This window comes from Equus quagga, chromosome 2 (genome assembly GCF_021613505.1).
Source record: "Equus quagga isolate Etosha38 chromosome 2, UCLA_HA_Equagga_1.0, whole genome shotgun sequence".
NCBI lineage: Eukaryota > Metazoa > Chordata > Mammalia > Perissodactyla > Equidae > Equus > Equus quagga.
Window position 1 is genome coordinate 41,671,147 of NC_060268.1, and position 25,768 is coordinate 41,696,914.

The 25,768-nt window shown below is 55.9% G+C and overlaps 2 protein-coding genes across 4 annotated transcripts; one reads left to right on the forward strand and one right to left on the reverse strand.

The window, feature by feature from the left end:
- Positions 1–1,817: 1,817 nt before the first annotated feature.
- On the reverse strand, positions 1,818–21,365 carry DUOX2 (dual oxidase 2). Of its 3 annotated transcripts, XM_046653388.1 has the most exons (33): positions 21,006–21,365; positions 20,649–20,738; positions 20,213–20,377; positions 19,435–19,622; positions 19,048–19,249; positions 18,770–18,936; positions 18,316–18,376; positions 18,062–18,158; positions 17,516–17,606; positions 17,150–17,252; positions 16,427–16,590; positions 15,661–15,836; positions 15,334–15,452; positions 14,834–14,971; positions 14,495–14,608; positions 14,104–14,306; positions 13,612–13,797; positions 12,413–12,638; positions 12,223–12,316; positions 10,377–10,564; positions 9,767–9,836; positions 9,299–9,382; positions 8,582–8,760; positions 8,186–8,416; positions 7,903–8,002; positions 7,140–7,189; positions 6,727–6,854; positions 6,323–6,476; positions 4,664–4,896; positions 4,270–4,428; positions 3,777–3,932; positions 3,538–3,666; positions 1,818–3,223 (listed from the first exon to the last, which is right to left on the reverse strand). In XM_046653388.1, the coding sequence occupies exons 1-33, from the start codon at positions 21,118–21,120 to the stop codon at positions 3,101–3,103; spliced, it is 4,683 nt and encodes a 1,560-aa protein (XP_046509344.1). In that variant the 5' UTR covers positions 21,121–21,365; the 3' UTR covers positions 1,818–3,100. The 3 variants fall into 3 exon arrangements, with proteins under 3 accessions (XP_046509344.1, XP_046509345.1, XP_046509346.1); XM_046653389.1 differs by lacking the exon at positions 20,649–20,738; XM_046653390.1 differs by lacking the exons at positions 15,661–15,836; positions 17,150–17,252.
- Positions 21,366–21,697: 332 nt separating this feature from the next.
- DUOXA2 (dual oxidase maturation factor 2) lies at positions 21,698–25,653 on the forward strand. Its single transcript, XM_046653432.1, has 6 exons — positions 21,698–22,345; positions 23,429–23,486; positions 23,763–23,897; positions 24,143–24,356; positions 24,690–24,904; positions 25,282–25,653. The coding sequence occupies exons 1-6, from the start codon at positions 22,199–22,201 to the stop codon at positions 25,473–25,475; spliced, it is 963 nt and encodes a 320-aa protein (XP_046509388.1). The 5' UTR covers positions 21,698–22,198; the 3' UTR covers positions 25,476–25,653.
- The last annotated feature ends 115 nt before the right edge of the window (positions 25,654–25,768 follow it).

Here is a 25,768-nt window from a genome sequence, read left to right on the forward strand (position 1 = left end):
AGGTCACCCAGCTGGGACTCAAACCCAGTTTGACTCAAGAGCCCTTCCTCTTAACTGCTATGCTAGATTGGTTCCTCTTACTCAATAATTCTTAGCAAGTGGGTAGGGAGGTTGCCACATCTTGCCAACTTTCTCTTCTCTCACTTGGGGCAGAAGCTGGGGCTGGAAAGTTGGAAAAAGAGGCAAAGAGCTGGCCTTCATTTCTCTCCTTCAGAGCTCAGCCTCAGCACTTCCCTGTTCTCGCCCACTCCCTTCCCACCTGACCCTGAAGCCCTTCCATCCAATTTCATCCTCGCCCTCATCTTCTCCATCTCCAATCCCATCTCCATCTGACCCCATCTGATTCCTTCTCCATCCCTGTTCCATTCTCATCCTCATCCTTCCCTGTGAGGCAGGGCTCAGGTTGGGCTTTGTCCCAGGGACCGAGACCAGTATCTGTGACCCAACAGAGAATGTTTGCTTTCTTTTACACTGTCAATATAAAAGTTTCCATGAATTTCCTCCATATCATCTTTCCCTAGTCCTATTTCTCTGACACATTTTTGTGGCCTCCCTGTTTACATATTTTCCAGAGCCTAACCTCTCCCCTATACCCACTTGTACAGTTGATGACCTCATTTTCTCAACTCAAAAACACATTTCCTGATGGCTGTGGTCCGGCCTTCCAATCCGCTTCCCAAGGAGAGTTGGTCACAAAGCCCCAGGAAGGCTTATGCCGGTTGAGGATCCTGGCAAATGCCCAGAATAAAGATACTTCTACACTCTCAGCAAGTCCTTGACTTTTATTCCAGCGAGGAGTGGCTTCCTGGGAATCTGGACAAAGTTAGACAGAGCAGCCAAATCACATAAATACATGCTTAGGGCTGACATCTAGACCCTGGCTAGGGTGTAGAGTTTGGACTAAGGCCAGGCAGGCTGAGTGCCACCTGAGGCTACTCAGGATCATGAAGGCAGATCCAGCTGGAGGTGCATTTGGTATCGTCTGAGGTCTGGGCAAAGGTGATCATGGAGTCTTCAGGAGACTCTTACTCGGGCCCTAGCATGGCAGGGAGGGTAGGGCTGAGTAGAGGTTTTAGGGAGAATCATGACAACCATGATAACATTCTCTAGCCTAGCAAGGAGAGGTGAATTAAGATGAGACAAATAAATATTTTGAGTGGTCTTTAGAAAGGAATAAGGAAGGCACTGATGGGCCAGATTTGTGAATAAAGCTCAGGCTGAGACTTAAGGGGCTGGAGTTTAGGATTCATGACTGGTTGTGTCCCTGGTGAGGGGCAGGAGGGCTGGAGGGCCCTGGGCATGATGTTGTTGATAAGTAGACGGATTAATAATCATCACACATTGTAATTGTATAATATATTCTCATACATTTTCTCATCAGTACAACTTTCTGGGTCAGTATCAATGTCTGACTTCCTAATACCCAAACAGACATTTTAATACATGAGGAAACAGGCTCAGAGGAGTTAAGAGATTTTCCTCTGGAGCTACGTAGGGGTAAAGTTGGCACTAGAATCCAGGTCTCTTGGCTCCTGATCCAGTACCATTCCAGTTCTGTCAGAGAGATTCTTACAGTATAGAAGGTTGGGAACCAAAGGCATTTGGCCTGTCCATGAGGAGAGCAGCCGGGGGCAGGACTGTGGAGATGGCCTCAAACTCTCCCTGCCACAGTTCCTATTGGCTGGAGAACTCTATGACCCAGCAGTTCCACTCCTAGATATATACCTGAGAGGAATGAATGCATTATGTCCACCAAAAGACAGATACAAGAATCATCAGAGCAGCTTTATTCATAATTATCAAAAATGAGAAACAATCTGTCAATCAACAGAAGGCCAGATAAACAAAGTGTGGTACAGCTCTACAATAGAGTACTACTCAGCAATGAAAAGGAACAAACTACCTATACACACAACATGGATGAATCACAAAGGCATTGTGCTGAGTGAAAGACGCCAGTCTCAAAAGTGTACATTCGTTATGATCAAAACTAACCTGGAATGATAGAAATCAATCAGTGGTTGTTTCTAGGGGTTTGGGGAGACTGACAAGGGAAGTTTCTGGGGTGATGGAAATGTTCTATATCTTGAGTTGGGTAGTGGTAACCGATGTACATTTGAGATGCACATTTGGTAACTTTAAGATTTATATACTTTGCTGGATGCAAATTATACGTAAATTTTAAAAAATTTAAAGCTCAGCTTTTTAGGAAAGAGCCAGTTGAAGAAAGAAAAGGAAGGGTCTTCAAGAGCCACGTATGGAGGTGATGACCCAGGTTGGCTCCCATGTAAGGTGACCAGCTATCTTGATTTGCCTGGGACTGAGGGGTTTCCTAGGAAAAGAGACTTCCAGTGCTAAAATTGGGAGAGTCCTGGGCAAACTAGGACACCTGGTTACCCAACTTCTATGGAAATGGAGAATTAAGAGGGAGTTTTGGATGTCTGGTAGAGAGGCTGGACTCTTGGTCCCAGAGCCCAGGGGCTGCTCTAGGGGGCTCAGAGAGGTACCTGCCAAGAGTTCAGGGCAGCGGGTATTGCTGACCGATACGAGGAACCTCAGGGCTGGGAGGCATCTTTCTTCCCTGGTTACTCCTCAGGGTTCCTGACCCTCTAGGAAGAGGTAGAGGGTGGAGCTGGAGGGAAAAGGGCTTGGAGCCTGAGTTGCGGCAGTTGGGCTGTCCAGGTTGTAAGCATCACAGCTTCTGAGCGGGGCTCTGTGATTTTCACTCTGAGCCCTCTCTGCACATGGAGTATCCCTACCCCGTCCCCCCTCAAATACCTGAGCCAAGAAAATACCAAAGCAATACATCAATTTTGTGGAAGTCAAACAGAGGGATAGGGACCTATTGGAACCAAATGCTATTGTCTCCTTTCACCTCCACAGTTGTCACAGGGAAGGACTGTCCCCTCCCAACTTTGTCTGCCACAACCTGCTGTGGCCTGAGCTAGAGGGCTCCTCTCTACCTTCTCAGAGCATGGGACAGATGGAGCAACGAGGGAAAGGCTCTTTCAGCTCTCCAGCTGAGGCCTGAGTGGATTCTGACAGAGAAACTGCTGGCAGGGCTGGTCCACAGAGAAGAAGCAGAAACCAGGGATTGGGCTCAGAAGTTCTCATAGTGGTGCACAAAGTGGGCCTGGTCCTGCCTGTTGATGAGTTGACAGGCCTTCTCTACATTCTTGGTCATTCCTGGAGGGCCGCAGCTGAACACCCCGATCTTCCGGACCTGTCAAGTGTGCCAGGGTTGCAGAGAGAGGCAGAGACTTGCAGGCTTGACATGCTCACTCCCCAAAAGGAAGCTGCTTCTCAAACCTGGCTGGAATGTCCAGGGCATTGACCCCAGGCCTTGAGGAGGAGGCTTGAGTGCAAGGCAGGGCCGGGGTGGGGGTGGGGCTTGAAGCCTTCCTCTAACTCTTAACCCCATCCTGGGGCTGGGGCTGGGGGGTTCTCTACTCAGGAGAGAGCTGCAGGGTGCTTGAGGGCCAGGATGTCCTGGCAGGGGAAGGCCAGAGTCCCAGGATGGGTGGGGATGGGACTGACCTCTGGGTGGACCTCCTGCAGGGAGTTGAAGAAGGGCTCAAAGGGGGGGCGGCCGAAGTGGGTGATGGAGTGCAGGCCTGTGAACAGACTCCGGTTCAACACCTTCTGGAAGTGCCTCTCACAGATGTACTGGGGGTGGGAGTGGAGGAGGAAGGTCACAGTCAGCAGAGAAAGGGTCAGCTCTTAGTCCAGATAGTGGCCGCCACGCCCCCACCACTGCCTGGCCGGCCCTGACGTACCAGCATGGTGGTCCTGAGGTCGAACTTCTCGGCCAGCTGGGTGATGTAAATGTGCACGGACACCAGGTCCTGGCAGTCATTCTCCTCCACCTCCCGGATGATGTCAGCCAGCCACTCGAACTGCCGCTGGGTCCGTGTCACCCAGATGAAGTAGATCTGGGGACACATAGCTGGAACTCAGGACTCAGCTCAGCTCAAGGTTTCTCCACCCCAGATGCCTTCATCTGAGAGGCTGGGAAGCCCCAGACCACGCACAGACACTAAACCTCTGGCCGGACCCACAAGTGTGCTCCAAGGGCTCTAACAGACAGATCCCAGCAGAGGCCCTTCTGCCTACACCTCCTACCCTCCCTCAAATGTTGAGCATCTGGACAACTGGGTATGAATGGCCTGGGCAGACAGGGGCTTTCTCTCTTGCTACTCTGCTATGATGTGAGGACACAATCAGACCATCTGTCGCCACCTTTTCAAAGAATAGGAGAGGGACACTCACCTTTTTACAGAGCATTTGGCTGCCCAATGATGACTTGAAGACCAGGTCTTTGAGGATGGAGGCAAAGGGGGTGACTCCAATGCCCCCTCCCACCAGGACTGACACCTCAAACTTATGCCACTCCTGGTGGCCCTCTCCAAACGGTCCATCAAGGTACAGCTGCCAACAGAAGGGGAAGATGAGATGAGCCTAGCCCTGCCCCAGCTCTGAGGCTAGAAATGGTGGTGGGGGTACAGGAAGAAGAAGGATACAGAGCATCCTAGGCTCCTCTGAGGTACCCCAGCCCCCTCTCAGCCTGGCCTTGGAGTGGCTGGAACTTCTAGTCTCAGGATGTGGGAGGCGGAAACCCTCTGGCAATGCCAGAGGCCCAAAAGTGGTTCCCAGGGTTGGGCACCTTTGGGTATATGGCATAGCCGTCGCCCGTCGGGGATGAGTAGACCTCCCTGAGACGAGTGGTCCAGGGTCCTACAGCCCGGATGTGCAGGCTGAGCGTGTCCTCATGGGGCGCAGAGGTGAATGTGAAGGGATGGTACTCGTTGGTCCCCAGAGCCAGGCAGGCGATCCGCACCCACTGTCCTGACTTGTACTCAAAGCCTTTGGGCCGCTGGAACTGCAGGTGGGTCACTCCTGGGGGTCATGGGCAGGGAAACACAGGGATCAGAAGGCTTGCTCCTGGGGCCAGCCCGGTGGCGCAGCGGTTAAGTTCGCACGTTCCGCTTCTCGGCAGCCCAGGGTTAGCCAGTTAGGATCCCAGGTGAGGACATGGCACCGCTTGGCACGCCATGCTGTGGTAGGCGTCCCACATATAAAGTAGAGGAAGATAGGCGTGGATGTTAGCTCAGGGCCAGGCTCCCTCAGCAAAAAGAGGAGGATTGGCAGCAGATGTTAGCTCAGGGCTAATCTTCCTCAGAAAAAAAAAAAAAAGAAGGCTTGCTCCTGGTACCTGAAGACTGGCAGGTACCCTGTCCTCTCCACACACCTGAGGCACAGACAGTGGTCACATGGTCTGAGCAAGTGGGGTTCCTGGGGCTGGGAGTCAGAGGGCTGCCTTCTCTGTTTCCTGGGTAACCCAAGAGCTGGGCTTCTCTGCACCCCTGTCCTAGCCCTTTCCTCCTCTCCACTCCTCTTATGAAGGACCCAGGCCTGACGCCACTGTCCTGGATACTAGCCTACTGGGTCCCCTGACCTCAGGTTCCCCAGGGACCATCTCAGTGTTTACCAAACCTCCACTGTCTGAGGGTTGCCTTTGTGATGGGCCATATCTGCACACCAACTGTACTATCGTTTATATAATGTTTTTCTTTAAATTGACTTACTTTTTCAATTTGATTTACCTGGACAAGAAACATTAGCTCACTAAGGTAGGTAGAAAACCAGCATTATGTGCTCTAAATAGAAGGCACCATGTTTTATCAGATTTTACCTGGATACGATTTAATGCCTGACCACAGCTAAGCTTCAGTCCTGTTCCCTCTTTGTTGAAAAAGGGGGTTCATAAGTACTGGAGAGTACAAAAGGCATATGAACACCACACTTTGTCCTCTAGCAATCTTGATTGAAATACAGTTGAAATGAGGTTAATTTTCTTACTATGTGAGTCCTGAAGGTTGGACGTTTCCACAACACCTAAGATCATCTTCTGCCACCCTCTACCATGATGTGAATCCCCACTTCGGCCAACACTGACTCTCAACAACAGGCCCTCGCAATCTGGGCCACGTGTCTGTCTCTGACAGGGGGTTATTCTGGGAGAAGGGATGGGAGAGGGATATGTGGTTCCCTGCCCTGCACCCAGGCCACACAGTGGGGGTCTTTCTTGTCCTTAAACCCCTCTGTATGCACTTTCAGGTGCCTCTTCTCATAGTTGCTTCCCACTGTCTGCAAGTCCGCCTAGGGGCTGAGCACAGCCCTGTCTAGGGCTGCATTGCATCAGGAAAGCTGCAGGGGTCCCAAGAGGCTATCAGGAGCCAAGTTGGGGGTCTGGAGGCCTGGGGAGCTGTCTCCCCATGTCCCATGAGTTGCTCCCCACCCAGGGTCAGGCCGGGCCTGGTACCTGACGGCAGCAGCTCCGCCTTCACCACGCTGATCTCCACCTTCTTCCTGCTCAGGCTCACCAGCTTGTCCCCCACAAAGATTAGTGCCGGGACCAGGAAGTATATGTAGAAACTGGGCAGCTGGATCAGACCGAAGCTGCCGTGGATGATGAGCTACAAACATGGCCAGTTAGTATAGATCAGGCCCAGCCAGTCCTCCTTCCTGCACCAGCCTTGCCCAGATATTTTCTGCCTGGGCCCTGGGCCCTGGGCCTGGGCTGGGTAGATGAGGATGGCATAGGCTTCAGAGACTGGGATCTCAGATTTCAGGGTCTCACTGGGTCCAATTCAGCCCACTCCCTGCCCCCATCATGAATGCTCGTCCCTGCCCCATGGCCTGGCCCTGCCCAGAAAAGTCCCTCACCAGCACGTAGAGCAGGACATAGAGGTGGTGGGTCAGCCAGAAGCCCCGGAAGCTGTGGCGCCGGAAGTGGTGGGAGGCGAAGACGTACATGATGGCCAGGACCAGGAGCAGGAGCACCCCGGACATGCCTGGGGGCAAGGAGGACAAGGTCAGAGAGTAGTCTCAGGACCTTGGCCTGGGCTGAGAATACAGCAGAGCATTCTCCCCATTCCGCCCTCTTTCCCTGACGTCCCTCATCCCTCCCTGGCCCCCAGAACAGCTTGCCTGAAGGAGCTGCAGCAGGGGCTTGTTCTGGAGGCTAGAAAGGAAACCTATAACCACTACAGATAAGCATGTATTCATGGGAAGATGAAGATGAAAGCAGAAGTCCTCAGACAGAACCCCCAGACCCCACATACAGCCCCTCTCCCTACCTGGGACTGTCTGGAAGAACCACCAGTAGAACTTCTGGGGAAGCTTGGACCTGTGGGGCAGAGGCACATGCAGCCTCAGGCAGGGGCAGGAGGGGCTCCGCCAGTCACGATGTGACTGTTCCTGCCAGCCCTGACTGCTGAGGTTACTGGTCCTCCACCCAGATGGCCAGGGATCCTTCCAAGGAACATGGCACCCACCCTCCTATGGTTCCAACCTCTGCTCTTTCAGCAATTCTTCCTCCTGTGTTGTCCTGAACTCTCCTACTGTGGCTGACCTTTGCTTCCTTGAGTTCTTGGTTCATGCTCTGTAAGCTCCATGAGGGCAGGGCTGTGTGTTTGGCTCACTGCCCTATCCCTATGCTCAAACAATGCCAGCCACACAGTAAAGGCCCAGTAAGTATTTGCTGAATAATTGCATGTAGCTTGGCATCCCTTCTCTCCGGCTCCTGGATGGACACATAAGACATGCTCCATAAATGTTTGCCCAGTGAATGGATAGTAGGCTGACATGGTAGGCAAGCTATGTGTCAGGTTCATGTGGGAAGCAGTCTCCAGCTTCATCTCCCAAACTCCTTTCCTGGCCAATCATGGCCAGCTTCCTTCCTGAGGTCAAGAAAGTCACCTCTCAGCTTCCCCAAGGGGGCTGGCTTCTGATCCTCACTCAGTGCGAGAGTATCCAGGGCTATCTATTTCTTTTCTGTTATACCCTTAGGCCTGTCCCATGTGTCCCAAGGAGGACCCGCCCCCCACCCCCAGAACTGACCCATCATTCACAAAGACATGGGGGAAGATGCAGGCCAGCACACTGAGGGGACTGACTGAGAAGATGTAGACATTGACCACGTGGCCCGCACTGTGCAAAACTGCAAGAGACAGACCCTGTTAGAGATGCCACCCTGGGCAGACTCCACCTCTGACCCCGAGGGAAATAGGGGGCTCAGGGAGGAGAGATGGAAGGATAAAGGAGCTCCAGTCTCCTCACTGTCTCCCACACAGCTAGATCCAGGGGGCTGCAGCAATGGGGAGGATGCCTGGGAGACCCGTACTGGACAGGACAACAGCAGCCATGGCGATCCAGCGATGGAAGTCCACGGCGGCATCGAAGGGCACGTAGCGGTTAAGGAAGGTCTCTCGCAGGAAGGTGATGAGGTTGCGGCACATGGTGAGCAGGATGTAAGAGTACATGAAGGAGACGTTGGCCGCCGTGCCCCGCGACAGGATGATGCCCACTAGAGTGGTCTGTGCAATTTCTGTGGGTGGTGAGGCAAAGGCGTAGTCTGGGGACAGAGTGGGAGCGGATCAATCAGCATAGCACAGAGGCCAGGGGCCTGGGCCTGAGTCAGAACACCTGGGTTCCCCTATCCAGATGCTGAGTAGCGGGAAGAGCAAGCAGAAGGCTCTCCACTTCTCCTTTCCCACTGCCTGCAACCTGGAACTCTTACAGTAAGCACGCTCTGCAAACAGGCCGACACAGATGGCTGAGAAGATCGTGGTGCACACGATGTGCCGCCGGTAGTTCTCCACGAAACGCTTGAACTGCTGCAGCTTCTGGGCCAGGAGGCCCCGCTGCATCTTCTCCTGCAGCGCCTCCGTGTACAGCCGCGGAGGGGACAGGACTGCCCTGCAGCAATGGGAAGCAGAGTGGCCGTGAGACGGGGCACCCCGGCCTCCCCTAAATGCCACCCCGTGAAAGAGACTTGGTGACCTGGCAGGGGTCAGGATGGGCCACAACAGGTGAAGGAAAAAGCATTTCGGGAGCCGACTCTCATTCCCCCAACCCTTTACCCCTCATCTTTATTTGCCCCATCCACCCACTTTTCTGTCTCCCCACTACTCCACCTCTTTATCCTCCTGTCTGTTCTGCCCTTCTCTCTTCCTGTTCCCTGCACAGACCTCACTGCTGTGCCCAAAGCAAGCAGGAGCCAGGAGACCCCTGACTGCCATCTTGGTGTTTTATCTGAGTACCAGGACCCCTGCCTGAAGATTAGGGTGTAGAGGTTGAAGAGTCATTCGACTCTATAGCCCGCCAAGCAGGTCGGGAACCAACGGAACGAGACTCAGGATGGTCCCTTGTGTGTCAAGACGGTGTGGGCAGGGCCCAGAGACCCTGAGACTTCTCCCCATGTCTCCTTGGGCCCGGGGTTCTGGGAAACACTCACTTTTTGCCAAACCTCTTCTTCAGCCCGGGGCCTCCCAGCTCTGGGGCCTCTGAGGTAGGAAGTCCCCCTCCCCGGGGGCAGGAGCTGAGAAAAGGAAACTGGGGCTTGTTCTCTCCTTATCTTTGCAGCCAGGAGAACTGCCAGGTCAGAGCTTGAGGGGATGGGGGTAGATCCTGGGATTATTCCTGCCCACAGAACCTGCCCACACAACTGGTCAGAGAGAAGCAGGCAGAAGGCAAGGCAGAATAAATGAATATGATCTGTTCATCTGTTTTGTAGAATGATTCTATCCTGAGAAGCAAGGGGTGTGTGAGGCAGCTGGAATTTGGGCTAGGACCAACCATGTACTAAGAGCTACTTTCAGAGGCAAATATCTGGCCCCAGGGGCTGACTCAGCCAGCCCTACTTCCTTCATTTCTCTGCAGGGGGCCTGGTCAAGGGGACCTCCTGTACCTCACTTCCACTCACCATTCCCCAGGAGTCTTAGTGATGAATGAGACTCGAGAGCTGATGTTTGGTTTAAAGATGTCTCCGACACCTGGAGTGAGGAACAAGAGACTGGACAGACTTCCCCTCGAGGGCGGTAGGGTGGGCTGGGAGACTGTCCCTGCCCTCCCACTTCCCTTCCTCCAGAAAGGCTGCCACAGTACTTGCCAGTGACTTGCTCCAGTCTTGTTCCCCTCAGCCCACAGTGAGCACTCACTACACACAGGGCAGCCACTGCTAGTCAACGTGACACCTCAGTGCAACTACAAAACGGACCCCCTCTGAGCGGATGCAACCTTGCAGATCCTTTGGGTAAAGAAAATAGTGCCTCTTCCTCTGGCCAGACACATCCCAGACCAGTGAGCATGGCTTGGTGAGCAGCATGTAGGCTGGATTCCAGTCCACCTCTTGGGCATCTTCGTGCAGTGCACAAATTGCACAGCTGCATGCGATGCCCTTGAGTACACATGCCTGGCTCAGTACCAGGCACCAAGGACTAAGAGAGAAATAAGCCCTGGGTCCTATCCACCAGGGACTCTCATTCTGAAGACACGCTCCTCCCTGACTGACTTTTCCTCACATAGTCACATACCTCCACCTCCACCCTTGACACAGAGCTGTGTGCGGCGGAGCTCACTGTCGTGGTCCCGCAGCATGAAGTGGAAGTCCTCCCATGTCAGCTCCCTCTTGTCCTGGAAGCCCGATTCCCGGAACATGGACTCCACCACCTCGGCCAGCTGGGCCTTGGACAGGCAGTTGTTGGAGATCTCGATGAAGGACCTAGGGGAAGACCAGAGAGAAAGCAGCCTGTCACTGGCAAGGTCAGGTTTAGGCAGGTGCAGGGTGGAGTAGGCCCCAGATGATGTAATGTGGTTACCAGTGACCCGAGAAATGGTAATGAGAAGGTTTTCATCCAGCCTGCAGCTGACACTAAGCTGGGTGGCGTGGCCACTGGCTCAAAAGGCAGAACAAAATTGAAAGTGACCTTGACCAATTAGAGAAAGCAGCCTTCCAACGGAGGGGCATCTACGGTTGGGATGAATGTCCACTTAGCGCAGGGATGTGTCAGGTGTGCCGTGGCCCTCTCGCATGGCAGGCTCTTTGCCCACTGTCTTGTGTCGATGCCTCCCACACCACTGCTGGGGTCCCCTTTTCACAGTGCAGTTGGGGCACAGACAGCTGGGGGGACGGGGTAGGATGTAGTGCAATGGTGGCCGCTTCCTTGTGCCAACACCCCTAGGGCATGGGCAGGAGTGTCTCCACTCCCGATCTGATAGCAACCGGAGTGGCAGCTGCAGTGGCCATACTCTTTTCTTAGGCTGTGCTTTGGGACAGAAACAAACCAAGCGAGTTCGCGTGAGTGCAGCAGAAAAAGACCTTTGCACATGTGGCACAGCAAGCACTGCCATCACATTAAAAAAAACACATCATCCTGTCGGGACTGAGCAAGATCCATCATGAGCACAGGACGAGAAGGTGGGAGCTCAGCCCTTGGGGTCAGGGACCCTCTCCTAGATTCCCTAGAGCCCCGCCCAGGCCTGGGCCTGTAGTGACACACCCAGTGAGGTGCAGACTGCCATCAGCTTCACCCTGGCCCTTTGGGAAGCCCAGGTCCAGTTGTGGTATCTGGATCGTGAGAGGGATGTGGCAGGTAAGGGGAACGAGAAGTCACGCAATGTGGAATTAAAGGGGTGGAAAACTTAAAACGATCTGGGCTGTTTTATGCATTCTATCTATTCATTTGTTGATCATTTCATCTCATTCAGGTAACTATGTACTGAATGCCTGCTATGTGCCAATCACAGTGCAGAGGAGGCAGATTCTGTGGGGAATAAAGACAGATATGAACGCTGTCTTTATGGAGCTGAAGGGGGCTGTGTTATTGGAGTAGTGTCTTCAGGAATAAGCAGCCTGTGAGCTAAAAGCTGGTCTTCATTAGCACACCATGACCAGAAATGGCTTAGGAAGCAGGAAGAGACAAAGGTTGGAACATAGAAGAAATGTCCATGTTTCTCCTCCTGCCTGTTGTGGTGATTAATGTCGGGAGAGTGACCAAGGTCAGCCATCCTCCATCCATCCATTATCCACTGTGTAAAGCACAGTGTTAGGTACGCTGTGGAAGCATTTATAAAGATCCAAGGGCATCCAAAAGGGGTTAGTGGACTTGTGTTATCGGTCATATTGGTGTTAGTTGTTTTTTTCAACTGGGGAGAATTTTCTGGCTAGAGTTGACAGTGCAGATATAGACCCTCCTGGAGGCAGAGGCCTGGCCAGATAAACTTTGGAAGCTGGATGCTCCGAGAGTCTAGGATGCAGTATCTAGGACACCTGTCAGTGCAGATGACCACACAGCCTCCTCACCTACCCTCCTCTGATCTGACTTGTCTTCCTGTTTACAACATCAGGAAGCCTCAGGACTAGAAGGGCCTACTCCGTACCGCATCATGGTGAAGAACTCGTCCTTGGAGAGGAAGCCATTCCCATCAAGGTCATACATGGTGAACATCAGGCGGGACTTGTCCTCTGGGGAGCCTGTGAAGAGAAAGGGGCATGCAGATCACTTCTCTGCTGAAAGACCTCTAGCTCCTGGGAGGGCCCACCACCCACCCCGCCCACCCCCCCCACCACCTTTCATGAAGACCACCAGGATGTCCAGGAACTCCCGGAAGGACAGGTAGCCATTGCCATCTTTGTCAGCCAGAGAGAACATGGACTCCACAAACATGTCCTGGGGCTTGAGGCCCAGGGACTCCGCAAACTCGGCCCTGCTCAGCTCACACGTCAGGGCCTCCCACACCTTCTGTGACGAGTCCAGGGGCAGGGTCCCTGCATCCGCCTGGTCGATGTCCAGTACCTGCACTCGAGCAGCAGCAGAAGGAGGGAGGGAAAAAAAGAGGTGAGGCCTGGGCTGAAACCAGTTCAGTGACCTCTCACATCTCCCCAAAGTCCAATTCAGAGAGGGTGAGCCCTGGTGGCTGCTCCTGGTCCTTAAATATACTTCTGACTTGGGCCCCTGCTCTCCTGTAGAGGGGTGACTGGAATCTCTAGTAGCCGGCCCACTTTCTCCCTGGACCCAAGAACCAGGAGTTTTATAGAGTAGAAATGGTGCTGGGTCTGTAGGGGGAAAGGGGTGGGAACAGGGAGGGGAAAAGCTTGGGAATGCAAAGCGAAAGAGCCTGTTCTGGGGACAGAGGGTATTGTAGACTTGGGTGGACAGGCAGGAGGAGGCTAGGGATATGTTCTCTTGTCAATTCAGACAGTGCTGCCACATGCCTGATTTGGCCTCTGCCCATTGTACAAAGATTTTAAAAGTCATATACATATAATTACCATTTGTTATATGCCTACAATGTACCTAGCACTTGGGCCAGACACTGTACATAGAACAGTGTTTTCCAAACTTTAGAGTGCATCAGAATCCCCTGGAGAGCTTGTGGGCTCCAACCCCAGAGTTCCTGATTCACTGGTCCAGGTGTGGGAGCTAAGGATTTGCATTTCTAACAAATTCCCAGGTGAGGGTGCCGCTGCTGGTCCAGGGGCCACACTTTGAGAACCCCAGATGTAGACTATTTCACTGAATCCTGACAACAACCCAAGGGGATGGATCCTATTTTAATCGCTGTTTTATAGATGAGGAAACTGAGATACAGAGCAGAGGTGATGTGACTTGCCTAGGGTCACACAGCTAGTGAGTGGCAAAGCCAGGATTCAACCAAGACTGTCCGTCTCCAGCCCATAGAACAGAAGCTTAGTTCACCCCATGTCCAGCCTAGGTTCCCTCCAACCCCTGGGTAGGTTTCTGTCTCCAAAAGACACAGCCATGGCACCTGGGCAAAAAGGTGTCTGAAGAAGACCTCCAGGATGCGGGCCCTCTGCTGCTTGGTCACAGCCTTCCTGAACAGCTCCTTCTCGCCCATCTCAGCCACGTCGAGGCCCAGAGTCCAGCGCACACAGAAGCCCTGCAGTTGCTGCACAAAGATGCCCCGCTCCTCCTCGGAGTTAAACAGCAGCACCTGGGAGGGAGCAAGCCTGGGCCAATGCTCGGAGCTCGAGTGGCTTGTTCAGCCTCCCCTCAAAGGACCTTGGGTTGGGGGAAGGAGAGAAAAGTGGACCCCATCCACCCAGGCTGAGGCCAGGTGAGTGGCCCAAGGGGGTCAGAGGGAGGGTCAGGTTGAGTCTGGGGACCTTTGAAAGGAATCCCCAGAATCAGCCTTCACAGGTGAGCTTCGTAGCTGCAGAGAGGGTGGCCTGAGAGGACTTCCTCTGAGAGGGGAGATGTGTGAGGGCAGTCCAGGCTAGGGAGGCAGGGTGGGCCGCACCAGGTCATACTCCTTGGGGATCTTGAGCAGCAGGGTGCGGCGTCCGCGGTTGTTGGACAGGATGAGGTTGACCTGCTGCGGGGGCCGAAGCTGGATGGTGCGGAGCACAGAGAGACGCCTGTCCAGGACCTGCAGACACCTGTCTGGGAGCAGCTGGATGGTGACAGGATAGCTTGTCTCCCTGGGGCCTGGCCACTCCATCGCTGGGGGAGGGACAATTAGGCAGAGCAGTTCAGCAGAGGCACCCAGACCCCTGCCTCAGGGCAATTCCACTCTACCAGTCTGAGCAGGCACCCAAAGCCTGGTTCTTTCCTACATCTGTAACCTGGTTCTTTCTCCTGGGCCCCTCAACTGCCCCCTTCCTCCCTCCCTTCCCTCAGCCCCATCTCACCTGACACTCCATCTTTGACTGCTTCCTTCTTCATACTCTCTTTGTCTTTCCTTTGTAGCTTCCTGCGCTCTCGGCCTCGGAAATGGGCCACCACCCAAGCAATAAGCAGACTCACTGAAGGGAGTCAGAAGGAGGCAGTAAGGAGGGGAGCCCCTTGCCTGCAGCTTCACTGAGGCTTTGGCTGTGCCCCTCCCTTCCCTAGGCCCCCCATGCCCAACTTCAACTGTACCAAGGAGCTAGCCCTATAGGCCAGCAGGTAATGAGGGGCAGGGGCAGCCTTTGGGGGCAGGGTGTGGGGAGACAGGAGAAGAGAGATGGGTGAGAGGATGAAGGGCTCACCTAGCGGAAAACAGCAGATAGCCACGATGGTGATGCCAAAACCAGCACCACTGCCCTTGAAGTAGTCAGACACGGTCAGGGGCACACAGGGGGGCAAGCCTTCAGTTGTGAGCTGCTGTGGCTGAGGGCAGGGTGCACCTGAGGGAGAGGGCACAGGAGACCTCAAAGCCTGAGGATCCCACTCCTTGGCCAGGCATCCTTCCCTTTTCTCCTGTAAGGGACCGGATACCCTCCTCCCTTCCAGGCCCATCTCCCTGGAATTTGTTCCCCTCAAAAAATCCCCTTCTGTATCCCATCTCTCAGCACCCACCCCAGCTTGGCCACAGGGTGCAGCCTGCAAACCAGTCCAGTCCTTTCTGGGGGAGGTGGCCCAACAGAAGCCTCCCAGCCCAACACAGAAGGGGTTGCCTGGCACTGGCTCTCTGGACAGCAACAGTGATCACTCCCAACCTTGGTCCTTTCTCTGGTCACCACCGCTTGTGTTCTCCCAGGTCCCCTACCTGGATGCCAGATAAACACATTGGACTGTAGGGCACTGGGGTCCACGTTGGCGACAGCCACCAGGACATCCTTCAGAGTGATGTTTCTGATTTCTGCAATTTCCTCCTTGGAGAATAGCCTAAGTTGGAGAAAGCCAGGAATTGTTGGGATGGGAAGGGGATTCAGGCCTCTAGCAACCTCAGGCCTAGGGATTTAAATGAGGAAAGAAACCCAGAGGGAGTGGTGGGCCAGCTGGGAATTAAGGGCCCCTGAGGGCAATTCACAGGCAGAGGATCTGGGGCCCAGGCCAAGGTGGAGTCTGAGGTGCAGGCCCAGGCAGGCCTTACCCATTCCTGGTGTTCTCAAACCAGTAGCGGTCACCATCCCGCAGCCGCACAAACTGGTCAAGAACAATGGCAGTGAAGAGGGGCCCGGGGTCCCCATGGCTCTCCAGGAGCCCCCCAGGGAGCAGCTCCAGCTGGGACAGGTCCTGATTGTACAAGGCAGCTGTGGCCTCCAGCACCTGGGGCACCAGAGGAGGTGAAGAGTGAGTGTGTGTGTGTGTGTGTGTGTGTGTGCGCGCGCGCGTGTGTGTGTTGGGAAGGGCAGCCACTGTTGCCCCATCCCTCAAACACAGGACCCCATCAGCTGTTTGGCTTGCTATTCAGACCTGAGGGAGTCTCCTCTTCCCAGGCAGCGCCCCCTCAGTTGGTGGTAAGTCTGGTGGAAGAACCAGTGTCTCCCTGCCCATGGTGAGACCACTGTTATGTACCTGAGGACCATATCCTGTGACCATGGCTACCCAGACTGCCCGGCAGCAGTGATTAGGAGCTTTGAGTCACCTAACTCATGGGAAAGGACCCTGCACTGGCACCCAACCCAGGAACAGTACAATGTAATGGTGAGGAACATACTCTGGAGTCAGATGGCTAAATTTAAATCCTGCCTCTGTGACTGACTTACCAACTATGTGATCAGTAAAATGGGGAAAACGATAGTATGTACCCTATAATGGTCTTGATAGTGATTAAATGACTTACATATGGAAAGGACTTAGCACAGTATTGTCACAGGAAAGCTTTAGCTGCTGTGATTATCATTACTGTTCCTGACCTGGGGGTCCACTTCAGGGTTGAGGTCACTCCAGTTCTTCGGGGTTTCCAGCCCCAAGGCCAGCAGGGCTTGACTATAGCTGGGCAGCCCCATATCTCGGCCACGTTGGATGCTGCTGGCCACGTAGTCTGTGCGGGAGAACTTGCCGGGGCCAGGCCAGTAATCTAAGGAGGAGAGAGGACCATGCTACAGGCTCAGTCCTCCCAGTGCTTCTTCACCCAGCAGCCTTGAATTGGGCTATTGGCACTCTGCCCTCTGCCCTCAGCACTCCTCTACACATGACCTGCGCTCACGTTGACCTGCCTTGGTGTGGGGTCAATGTCACCCTGTGTGATCAGGGGCAATTTTTCTGGCAAGACTCTTCCCTTGAGGCTTAAGACTGTTCTAGTCATCAAGCAGTAAATTGCCGTCCTTTACCTCCTTAACCTCAAGACAGGGCTAGATGCAAACCTTTAGAGACCTAAACACCAAAGAAATCATGGTGCTACCCCTCCCCCCATATACTCAGAAATAGGGAATTTAGAATAAAAACAACATGAGCCTGTAAATCGAGAAAAAAAAAGTTCAAAGCACTTTGTCTTCTAAGCAAAGTCTCCTGCTGGTCCTGATGTTCCTGTGTGTTCCTGCATTGTGGGTACCCTAGGTCTGCCTGTTGATTAACCCGGCAGGGTCCCCAGGCCCCCAAGCCTCTGGGCCCCCATCCCCTCTGGTTCCAGAGCTCACCCCTCAGATCTTCAACCACTATCCTGTCCTCCAGCTCCGAAATCTGGGAGGCCATTCCCAGCAGCAGCTCATTCACTGCCTGGGCACTGTTCAGATTGGGGTTCTGGAATAAATGACATACTCAGGCAGGTTCTCAGTTCTCTCCCCAAAGCCTATTCCCTCTCACTCTGGACCACTGTAGCATCGCAGGACAAAGGGCCAGTCCTAGACTCTCTTGAGTCCCCAGGTATTTTTCTGATCTCTCCACCCTTCATCTCCCACCACCGTGGAGCAGCAACACCCAAGAAGTGGAATCGTTGCTTTTCCCAGCCTATGTAACAAGACTGACCCTGACCCACCTTCCCCTTACCCTGACCCCAGGCTGACCTCTCGAATCCAGTAGCTATTGCAGACCCTCAGAGCTGGGGAACTGCCAAAATCCTTGTTCACGATATTCTGGAAATGACAGCTGGCATTCCTGAAATGGATAATCAAGGATGTACTACGGGAATTCAGGGAAGAAGCTGAGATGGGGTTGAGTGGGGTGAGGGACTAAGAGGGACTAAGGACCAGGACTGAAGGGTGGCCCCAGCACCTTCCTAGAACAGAGTAGGGATTTGACAGTGTGTGTGGATTGAAGGTAGAGGTCGCTCTCAGTACACACAGGGAGGGAAGGGAAGAAGGGAAGAGGGTGACCCAGCTGCTGGACAAATCCTGCTCTCAGCAGCTGAAGTTCAGCCATTAGGAGGAGCTGGGGAGATTTCTCTGTTCAGACTGAATCTCCCATCCCAGAGTCCTATTCCAGGGTCCCAAATTCTGCTTCCCTTCCACCGTTAAACTGTGGAGGATATAAAAGGCCACAGGCCCCCAGGATGGTTAGTTTATCACCTCTGCTAGCGCTGTGCCTCCCCTACAGGCCAGCCTCTACCTTACCTCATGTAGACGCCAGGGGGCACCATTGTGGAGAAGAACTGCTCAGAGGCCGCCAGGAACTCCGGGGAGATGCTGGGGTCCAGGAAAGGGTGGTACTCTGCCCAAGGTGGGGTAACAAGAGAAATAGGCTCCTTACCCCCACATCTTCCCATCACAAGCATCCACTTGTCTTCTTTCCCCTATGGATTCTGAACCCCCAACTCTCAGCCCAGGTGTCTCCCCCCCCCCCCCCCCCCCGCCCGCAACATCCTCACCTTTATATTCCGGGGGTGTTTTCGACAGAAAGCTGGGCAGCCACTCATACAGAGCGATGTTCTGAGGGTCAGAGAGAGGGGAAAGGGGAGGCCAGCGCTGGAGCTGCCAGGCTGGGAGGAATCTGAGCCCAAGGAAGGCTTAAGTGGGAGATGAGGACCAGGCAGGGGCAGTCACGAGGGAGGCCAAAGAGGAAGGTGAGGAGGCATGTCCCCGACAAGGAACAGGGGATTTGGGAGGGGGAGGAAGGGAGCTAAATAATAATCACAAGCGAAACCTCGTGTCTAAGTAGCGCTTTGCGTCCTGATCATTTTCAGGGTCTATTCCTAGACGTTAGCTTTCTGGGGAGGGGTGTCCTCCTGGAGAAGGGTGTTTCTGGGTGGGAGTTGTGCAAGGATAGCTGGCCCTGCGGGCGAGCGGAGTCTCGGTGGACCAGGACATGGGGGAGGCGCCGACCTGGTAGGTGGCGATGACCCTCTTGCGCGCGTGCTGGAACAGCTCCTCGTCCCCCCAGCTCGGGTGCTCGCGGGCCAGCCTCTGAGCGCACAGGTTGTGGTAGCGGAACCAGAGCAGGCCCAGCGCCTGCACGAATGGGTCGCGGTTGCCTCGCTCCGCCCCGAAGGCTGTAGGCGACGTGGGGACACAGGGGAGGAGATGAGTGGCGGTGTGACTCACGGGAGCCCAACCCCGCAGACCCCAGCCAGCCCTCCACCGAGCCCGGCCCGCGGCCTCACCGTACAGCCCCTGGGACCCGCGCTGTCCAGTGGCGGGGTCGGGCGCGGTCCACATGAGCAGGGGGTCCTGCGAGTCCCGGGGGAAGGCGGGGTCGGGCCCGGACGCCAGCTGCCCCCCGGAGAAGCTCCGCAGCTCGTCGCTCCAGGAGTGCGAGGAGCCATAGATGGCGCTGCCGTCCAGCCAGCCCGTCACCTCGTTGGTCTGCGGGGCACCGGGACGGTGAGCGAGGGGTCGGGCAGCCGAGGTGGCTAAGGGAGGGCCAGGCCCAGGCGGGGTCCGTGGGGGTGGGGGTGGGAGCCTCTCCCGCCCGGCCCTGTCGTGTCCCCATCCCAGGACCCCGCCTACCTCGGGTCCAGCGCCCCGCCCCACCGCCTGCCTCATCTCACCAGGTCCCGGGGATTGTTGGGGCTCAGTCCGGTTTTGGGGTCCCAGCGACTCCTCTGGAAGGGCAGCACGACGTCCCCGCTCCGGTTGGGGTCGAACACGGGGTCTCCCGGCGGGATGTGGATGTTGAGGAACTCTGCAGGGCAGCCGGGTCTCTCCACACTCACCAGGTCGGAGAGCACGTGGTAGCCTGCAGGCAGTGGGGTGCAAGCTGGTGAGAGTCTCCTCTCCCCACGGCCAGGCGGACTCCAAATTTCCCAAGAGCGAAAGGGCCGGGTGTTTGTTTCAATCTCTGACACCAGCTCTGCGGGTTTTTTCTATTCTGCAAAGTGGGGATATAGCACCCTCCCCACCCACCTCATAACATTATTGTGAGAATCAGAATAATATAATTAATGTAAGGGCTCCCCCAAACCAGTCCCCCATGTCCCAAAAGATCCTGCCTTCCCCTCCTTCTTGAAGGGAAAGAGGATAAAATCCTATTGTGAGGAGAGCTGTGTCAGGGGAATCAGCTCCTAAGAACTGTACAGGGGGTCCAGTGGCACTCCTGGGTTTGGAGTAAGAGGTAAATGGAAGATTAGGGGGGCAAAAATCCCTGAATCGACACTCTCAAATCTCCGAGATGAAGAACAGCTCGAAGCGCAGCTTGGTGTGGGGAGGAGATGGCTGGGGGGTCTCTGATGGTCTCCTGTGGACTTGCAGAGGGGCCTCAGAGCCCCTCTCCCCAGGCACTGAGCTAAGCGCCAGGTCAGTCCCAGTGTTTTCCCACTTTGCCCTCACCAAAGAAGACCCCCAGCACGGTGCGGTTTTGGCGGGATGGCAGCCCGGCTCTGCCCTGCATGGCCGCGTCGCTGAGGCGGCGTGGGTTGGGCAGCAGCGGCTCCTCCAGCGCCTGATACACGCCGTCCGCGTAATTGGCTGGTACAAGGCGCTGTAGACGGTAGCCTGCGGGAAGCAGGGAGCGGGGCTCGGTCAAAGCACTCCGTTCCCAATGAGCCTACAAACTTTGCCCTACTCCTCCCTCAAAGCCCCCACTCCCACTGAGGAGACCCCTTCTCCCCAGGGTCTCCTGGCTCCAGGAGCGCATAGGATCTCGCTGCGCCCGCAGGCAGCCCGGCGGCTGGCGGCGCGCGCTCTCCGCGTCTCGGTGCCGGGTCTCCCGTGGCCCTGCCCTCCACTAGCCACCCTCGTCGTCCCACGGGGCCACAGGACGCACCGGCAGCGCCACGCTGGTGGTGCCTCAGGTTGTTGAACCAGCCGTCATAGCGCTGCACTTCCCAGGTTAGTGAGGGTGCGTTCTGGCTGCCTGTGGGTCAGAGAGTGGTGCCCTCAGCGCTAGCCTCCCAGCGACACCCTCGGGGACCCGACAGCCTCGGCCTGTGCTTCTCCGGCTCTCCGAGCGCCCCCAAGCCGACCCCAGTGGCGGTGCCTGCGCGGCATGGGAAGTTTCCTATACTGATGAGCCCTGCAGCGATCTTCTAGCCTTAGGGAGCCGCTTCCTTGCACCTCTCCCTTCCCCCAACCCGAGGGCGTACTGGATGACATCTTGAAGCTAGGGGCGCCTGGTACTTACCTGCTGGTTCCAGGGGTACAGTCAGCAGAGCTCCCAGGAGCACCAGTGCCTCTGGCCTCGCGCGGAGCATGCTGACGCTGCGGCCCGGGGGATGGAGGGGATATGTGACGGACATGGAGCTGGCGTCCTCCACGCCTGTAGCCGGCACAGGGGAGGCGGCGCCGGCTGCTTCCACTTCTGGCGTGAAGTTTTTAGGAGCATCATCCAGGACCCGAACCCGCACACCACTTTTTTTAGGACACCTGGCAGCCCTGTAGGCACTGATGCTTGTCTCCACTTTCCACCCCGTTGGAGAACTAACCCCAACGACAGGAACCCACAGGGCATAAATCCTCTGGGGCTTGTCAGTCTGGGGCAGGACTTTACCTCCAGCCTCCCAGGGCCCCCCAGAGCCTCGAATCCCCACCTGCAAAACCCCCCAGGAGCTACTTCTCCCAGAGGAGGCAGGGAAGGGAAGGGAATGGGCTAGTGACCTGGGAGCCCCAGACCTACAGGCCCTCCTACTCCACAATGAACGCCTGTGTATGGACACGAGGGATGGGAAGATCAGGCCCAAAGCCCAGGTCCAACCTTGCTTGGTTTAGGGCCTCCGTCCGGGTCAGAAGTCTTCTTTCCTCTCGGAATCCTCAGCGTCCCTGGCTGCACACTCACCCTCCTCTCTGGTCCTCTGAGGCCAGCCGCGCGGTGTCCACTCAGGCCAGACCAGTGCCAGGAGTGAGCATCGGGACCGGAGCTCGCCCTCTTGCTATGGAGGAGGGGCTCCTTCATTTGCATAGCGACCTCTGCCCCTCATTTGCAAGAGCTCTTCCCGCTTGGACGGCTGCCCAGCCCTAACCTCCTCTGGGCACGCTGCCTACACTGCTATAAAAGGGGGGTCCCAACGCAGAGCAACCCGCAGACAGCGAACGTAGCTGGCTACAACCAGTGAGAAATAATTCTACTCTCCCGCCTACCCAACTCCGCCCGGGCCAGCCCAGGGCACTTGAGGGCAGCCAGCCGCTGCGCTTCATTAGGGGCGAGCCCTGGGGCTTGGACTTGACCAGCCCGTCAAGTCCGGTCCTCGCACGCAGCGGGCAGGATAAAGAAAAGTGCTACCCGGGCTTGGACACCAGGCACGCGCTCTCCCGGTTTGAGCAGACCCAGCTCTCCCGCTTGCCCGCCCACCCGCGCGCCCCGCTCAGCCGGGTTGCACCATGACTCTGTGGAACGGTGTGCTGCCTTTCTACCCCCAGTCCCGGCATGCCGCCGGCTTCAGTGTCCCGCTGCTCATCGTCATTCTGGTGTTCTTGATCTTGGCCGCCAGCTTCCTGCTCATCTTGCCCGGGATTCGTGGCAACTCGGTAAGGGGGTGCTAGGAGCTCAGGTCTGAGGGTGGAGGGCATCTGGGCAGCTTGTCTCTGGAGGACCCAGGACAGGTAAGACGGCCCCAAGGGCCTCCATGAATAGTCAAACTGAAGCATTGAACCAGATAAGCATAGGTTGAGCAGCCCAGAAGTCTTGTGCCGCAAGCAACCCCTTCCCAAGGACAGGGAGAGGTCCCATAAACAAACCCTAGAGACTGAACCCAGCTGGATCATTCAAGAGGATGCTGCAGAGAATGAGTGCTCAGCCCAGTAATCCTGGGGCCGATTCCAGTCTTCATGTGTTGCGAGGGCCTCTGGCCTCTCCCCAGACTGCAGCTTCACTCCCATCCCACCATCTGGGTGATGACCTTCAGACCAAGAGGACAGAAACCTTCAGTTCAGACTGCTGTGTTTTACCTGTGTGCTGGGTTGGGATGCCTCCATCCTAAGGACTCAGAGACTCCCACACAGGACTTAAAGTTGTAGCAGACTGGATACTTGTCCTCAGATTCCCTTCTCTCCCAGAGCATAAGTTGTCTGTTTTTCAAGTACAGAAGGACCTAGGCTCCCTGAGTCTTGATCTTTGTTGGTTTCCTGGGAAAGTGGTGCACCTAGGCTGCGTTCCCACCTCTTCTACTTGAGACCAGACCCTGGGGCCTCCCTCTCCTGGGGGAGGTGACCCCTGCCTGCCTTGCACTTCTGGACTCACTGAGCCTCACCACAGCAGTGACCTGAGCAGAAGGCTGGACCTGGACCAAGAGCCAGATAGGTGGGGGAGTGAAGGTGGTGGGAGAGAACAAGACCAAAACAGCCCAGTTGCAGGGTAGACTGGGAAATGGGGCTGGAGAGGTGGATGTGCATGGCCAGAAAAACATCCTAAATTCCAGTGGCTCAGAGGGATTTGCAGGAAAAGCAAAAACGTCAGCTTCAAAACGTCAAGAATCTAACTGGGGAAAAGGTGTGGGGTAAGAGGGGGCAGTTGCAGGGGCACTAAAGATCTGGGTGGCATGGGGTCCAGGGAGGTCTAGGGCACTCTCGTTGGGCAGTACCCAGGCCTGACCCGGGTGCCTGTTCCTGCAGCGCTGGTTCTGGTTGGTGAGAGTTCTTCTCAGTCTGTTCATAGGCGCAGAAACTGTGGGTGAGTGTGTGGTGCAGCCAGTGGGGAGCAGACCTGGGGTGAGGAGGGAGGCGGGCAGAGGGCACCTGGGAAAATGGAGAACTGGGTTTGGTTTCCTGCTCCCTCTTCCCATCCTCCAGCTCTTTCTAGTGCTCTCTCTTCCGCCCTTACCATGTATACTATATTGGACCCCTAGCCCCTTCATCACTCTGCACAGTGTCCAACCTCCCACCCTCCCAATTCCCTCTCCCGACTCCTCTCCCTAACCCTCCCCACACCGAGTGCCTCTCCCCACAGCCTTGCACTTCACCGCAGCATGGTCAGTGGGTAGAGTGAGCACCAATACCTCCTACAAGGCCTTCAGCACAGCGCGGGTGCAAGCTCACATCGGTTTGCACGTGGGCCTGGATGGAATTAATATTACTCTCACAGGTAAGGAGGCTGGAACGAAGTGAACTTCTGGGGTTGGCAAACCCCATGGGTGAGGAGTGTGGCAGGGGCAGCGGGAGGACGTCTTAGATCCCAAAGGCTCAAATCGCTTTTGGTCCTTATGGATTTGTGTTTTCCCCCAACCACTGCCAAACCCATTTCTCTCGCGCCCCCACTTTCTATCTGAATCCGTTTAGTTGCTGGGTCCTGGGCTGTGCGCAGCCTCATGACCCCGGCGCCCTCCGTAGGGACCCCAGTGCAGCAGCTGAACGAGACCATCGACTACAACGAATTTTTCCCCTGGCGTTTCGGCGAGAACTACGCCGCGAAGTACGCGGAGGCACTGGAAAAGGGGTTGCCGGATCCAATTCTCTACTTGGCGGAGAAGTTCACCCCGAGCAGCCCCTGCGGGCTCCATAGGCAGTACCGCCTGGCGGGACACTACGCCAAGGCCACGCTGTGGTGAGCGCTGGAGAAAGGCAATGTGCGCGTGTGCGTGGGTGGCGTGTGCGGCAGGGACGTGTGAGCCGGAGGAGGTGAGCTGCAGTTAGAGGCGAGGTGAGAATCACTGCCTCGCGGGTCAGAAAGTCACAAGGTGCGCACAGACCGTTGGAATCCGGGAAGACCCAGCAGCCTCTGGAAGCCAGCTATCCCCTCGGGGGTTCCCCTGCGCCTCCGCCATCCCAGCCCCGGGCTTTGGTTCTGGGGTAGGGACAGAGAGGAAGCGGGACTGTGGGAACCCCAGGGGGGCTGGGAGAATCCGGCTCACGGCGCAGCTGGTCCCCACCCCCGCAGGATGGCGTTCTGCCTCTGGGTCGTCTCCAACGTGCTGCTCTCCATGCCGGCCCCGGTCTACGGAGGCCTGGGGCTCCTGCTCACCGGCGCCTTCGAGCTCTTCTCTGTCTTCGCCTTCGCCACCATCTCCAACGTGCCGCTCTGTCCGCTCCACCTCGGCTCCTCCGCTCTCATCACGCACTACGGTGCCGCCTTTTGGGTCACGCTGGCCACCGGTGAGGACTGAGGAGGCGGCCCCGGGCAGCTGGGGGTGGGTACGGGGTTTATACGAGTGCGCGCCTTCCAGTTTACAAAATGAGTTCACGTATACCGTCTAGTTTGCCCCTCTCAATAGTTCGTAGAGGCACGCAGTTATGCCCGTTTTACAGATGAAGGGAGGGGGTTCGCAAGGGTTCGGTGTCTTGCCCCAGTTAGCACGCGAACCCATGTATCGTGTAATCCAGATTAGAGGTCTTTCTGCTGGGTGTATGTTTGTGTGGTGGGCAGGTGGGGAGGAAATGTGAGAGGTAGCCTGCAATAGATGGAGCGGGGCAGGCCGGGTTCTGTCCCGGAGCCCTGACCGCCCCCTTTCCTTCCGTCCACGCCGCCGCAGGCATCCTGTGCCTCCTCCTCGGAGGGGCCGTGGTGAGTCTCCACTATGCTCGGCTCAGCGCTCTTCGCACCTTCTTGGACCAAAGCGTCAAGGACTACGGAAGCCCGGCGAAAGGGAGCTCGCCTCTCATCCTCAAAAACCCACTGCATAAGCAGTTCGGAGCCTCGGATTTAACAATCAGTACTAACCTGTGACGACGATTCAACCTTGGTCTCCGACCCCGCCTCGGTCCCCCGCAGACCGAGGAACGGCGCGTGCCGGGCCTGGGCGGGGGAACTCCGGGACCCGCACTGCGCTGCGGGCACCGAGGGGAAGGCGGGCGGTCTCACATGTGCCTCCTGCACCCCGGGAGTCTCCCAGGGTGAGCTGTAAATAAATTCTTTTTCCTTTTGTTTTTTAAAAACTTTTCCGCATTAATTTCCACAGCTTCTCCAGGCTCCTGGGAGATACGCGCCCTCGGGAGACTCCGTGGGCTGGAGGCAGCCTA

What these genes read in the sequence shown, in the direction of transcription:
- DUOX2 (XM_046653388.1), bottom strand. Translation starts at nt 21,120, where the DNA reads ATGTCCGTCACATATCCCCTCCATCCCCCGGGCCGCAGCGTCAGCATG. An exon ending in ATAGCTACTGGATTCGAGAG is followed by an intron (nt 17,253 to 17,515) that starts GTCAGCCTGGGG and finishes CATTTATTCCAG; the next exon opens with AACCCCAATCTGAACAGTGC. An exon ending in TTTGAGAACACCAGGAATGG is followed by an intron (nt 15,453 to 15,660) that starts GTAAGGCCTGCC and finishes TCTCCAACTTAG; the next exon opens with GCTATTCTCCAAGGAGGAAA.
- DUOXA2 (XM_046653432.1), top strand. Translation starts at nt 22,199, where the DNA reads ATGACTCTGTGGAACGGTGTGCTGCCTTTCTACCCCCAGTCCCGGCAT. An exon ending in CATAGGCGCAGAAACTGTGG is followed by an intron (nt 23,487 to 23,762) that starts GTGAGTGTGTGG and finishes CTCTCCCCACAG; the next exon opens with CCTTGCACTTCACCGCAGCA. An exon ending in TACGCCAAGGCCACGCTGTG is followed by an intron (nt 24,357 to 24,689) that starts GTGAGCGCTGGA and finishes CCACCCCCGCAG; the next exon opens with GATGGCGTTCTGCCTCTGGG.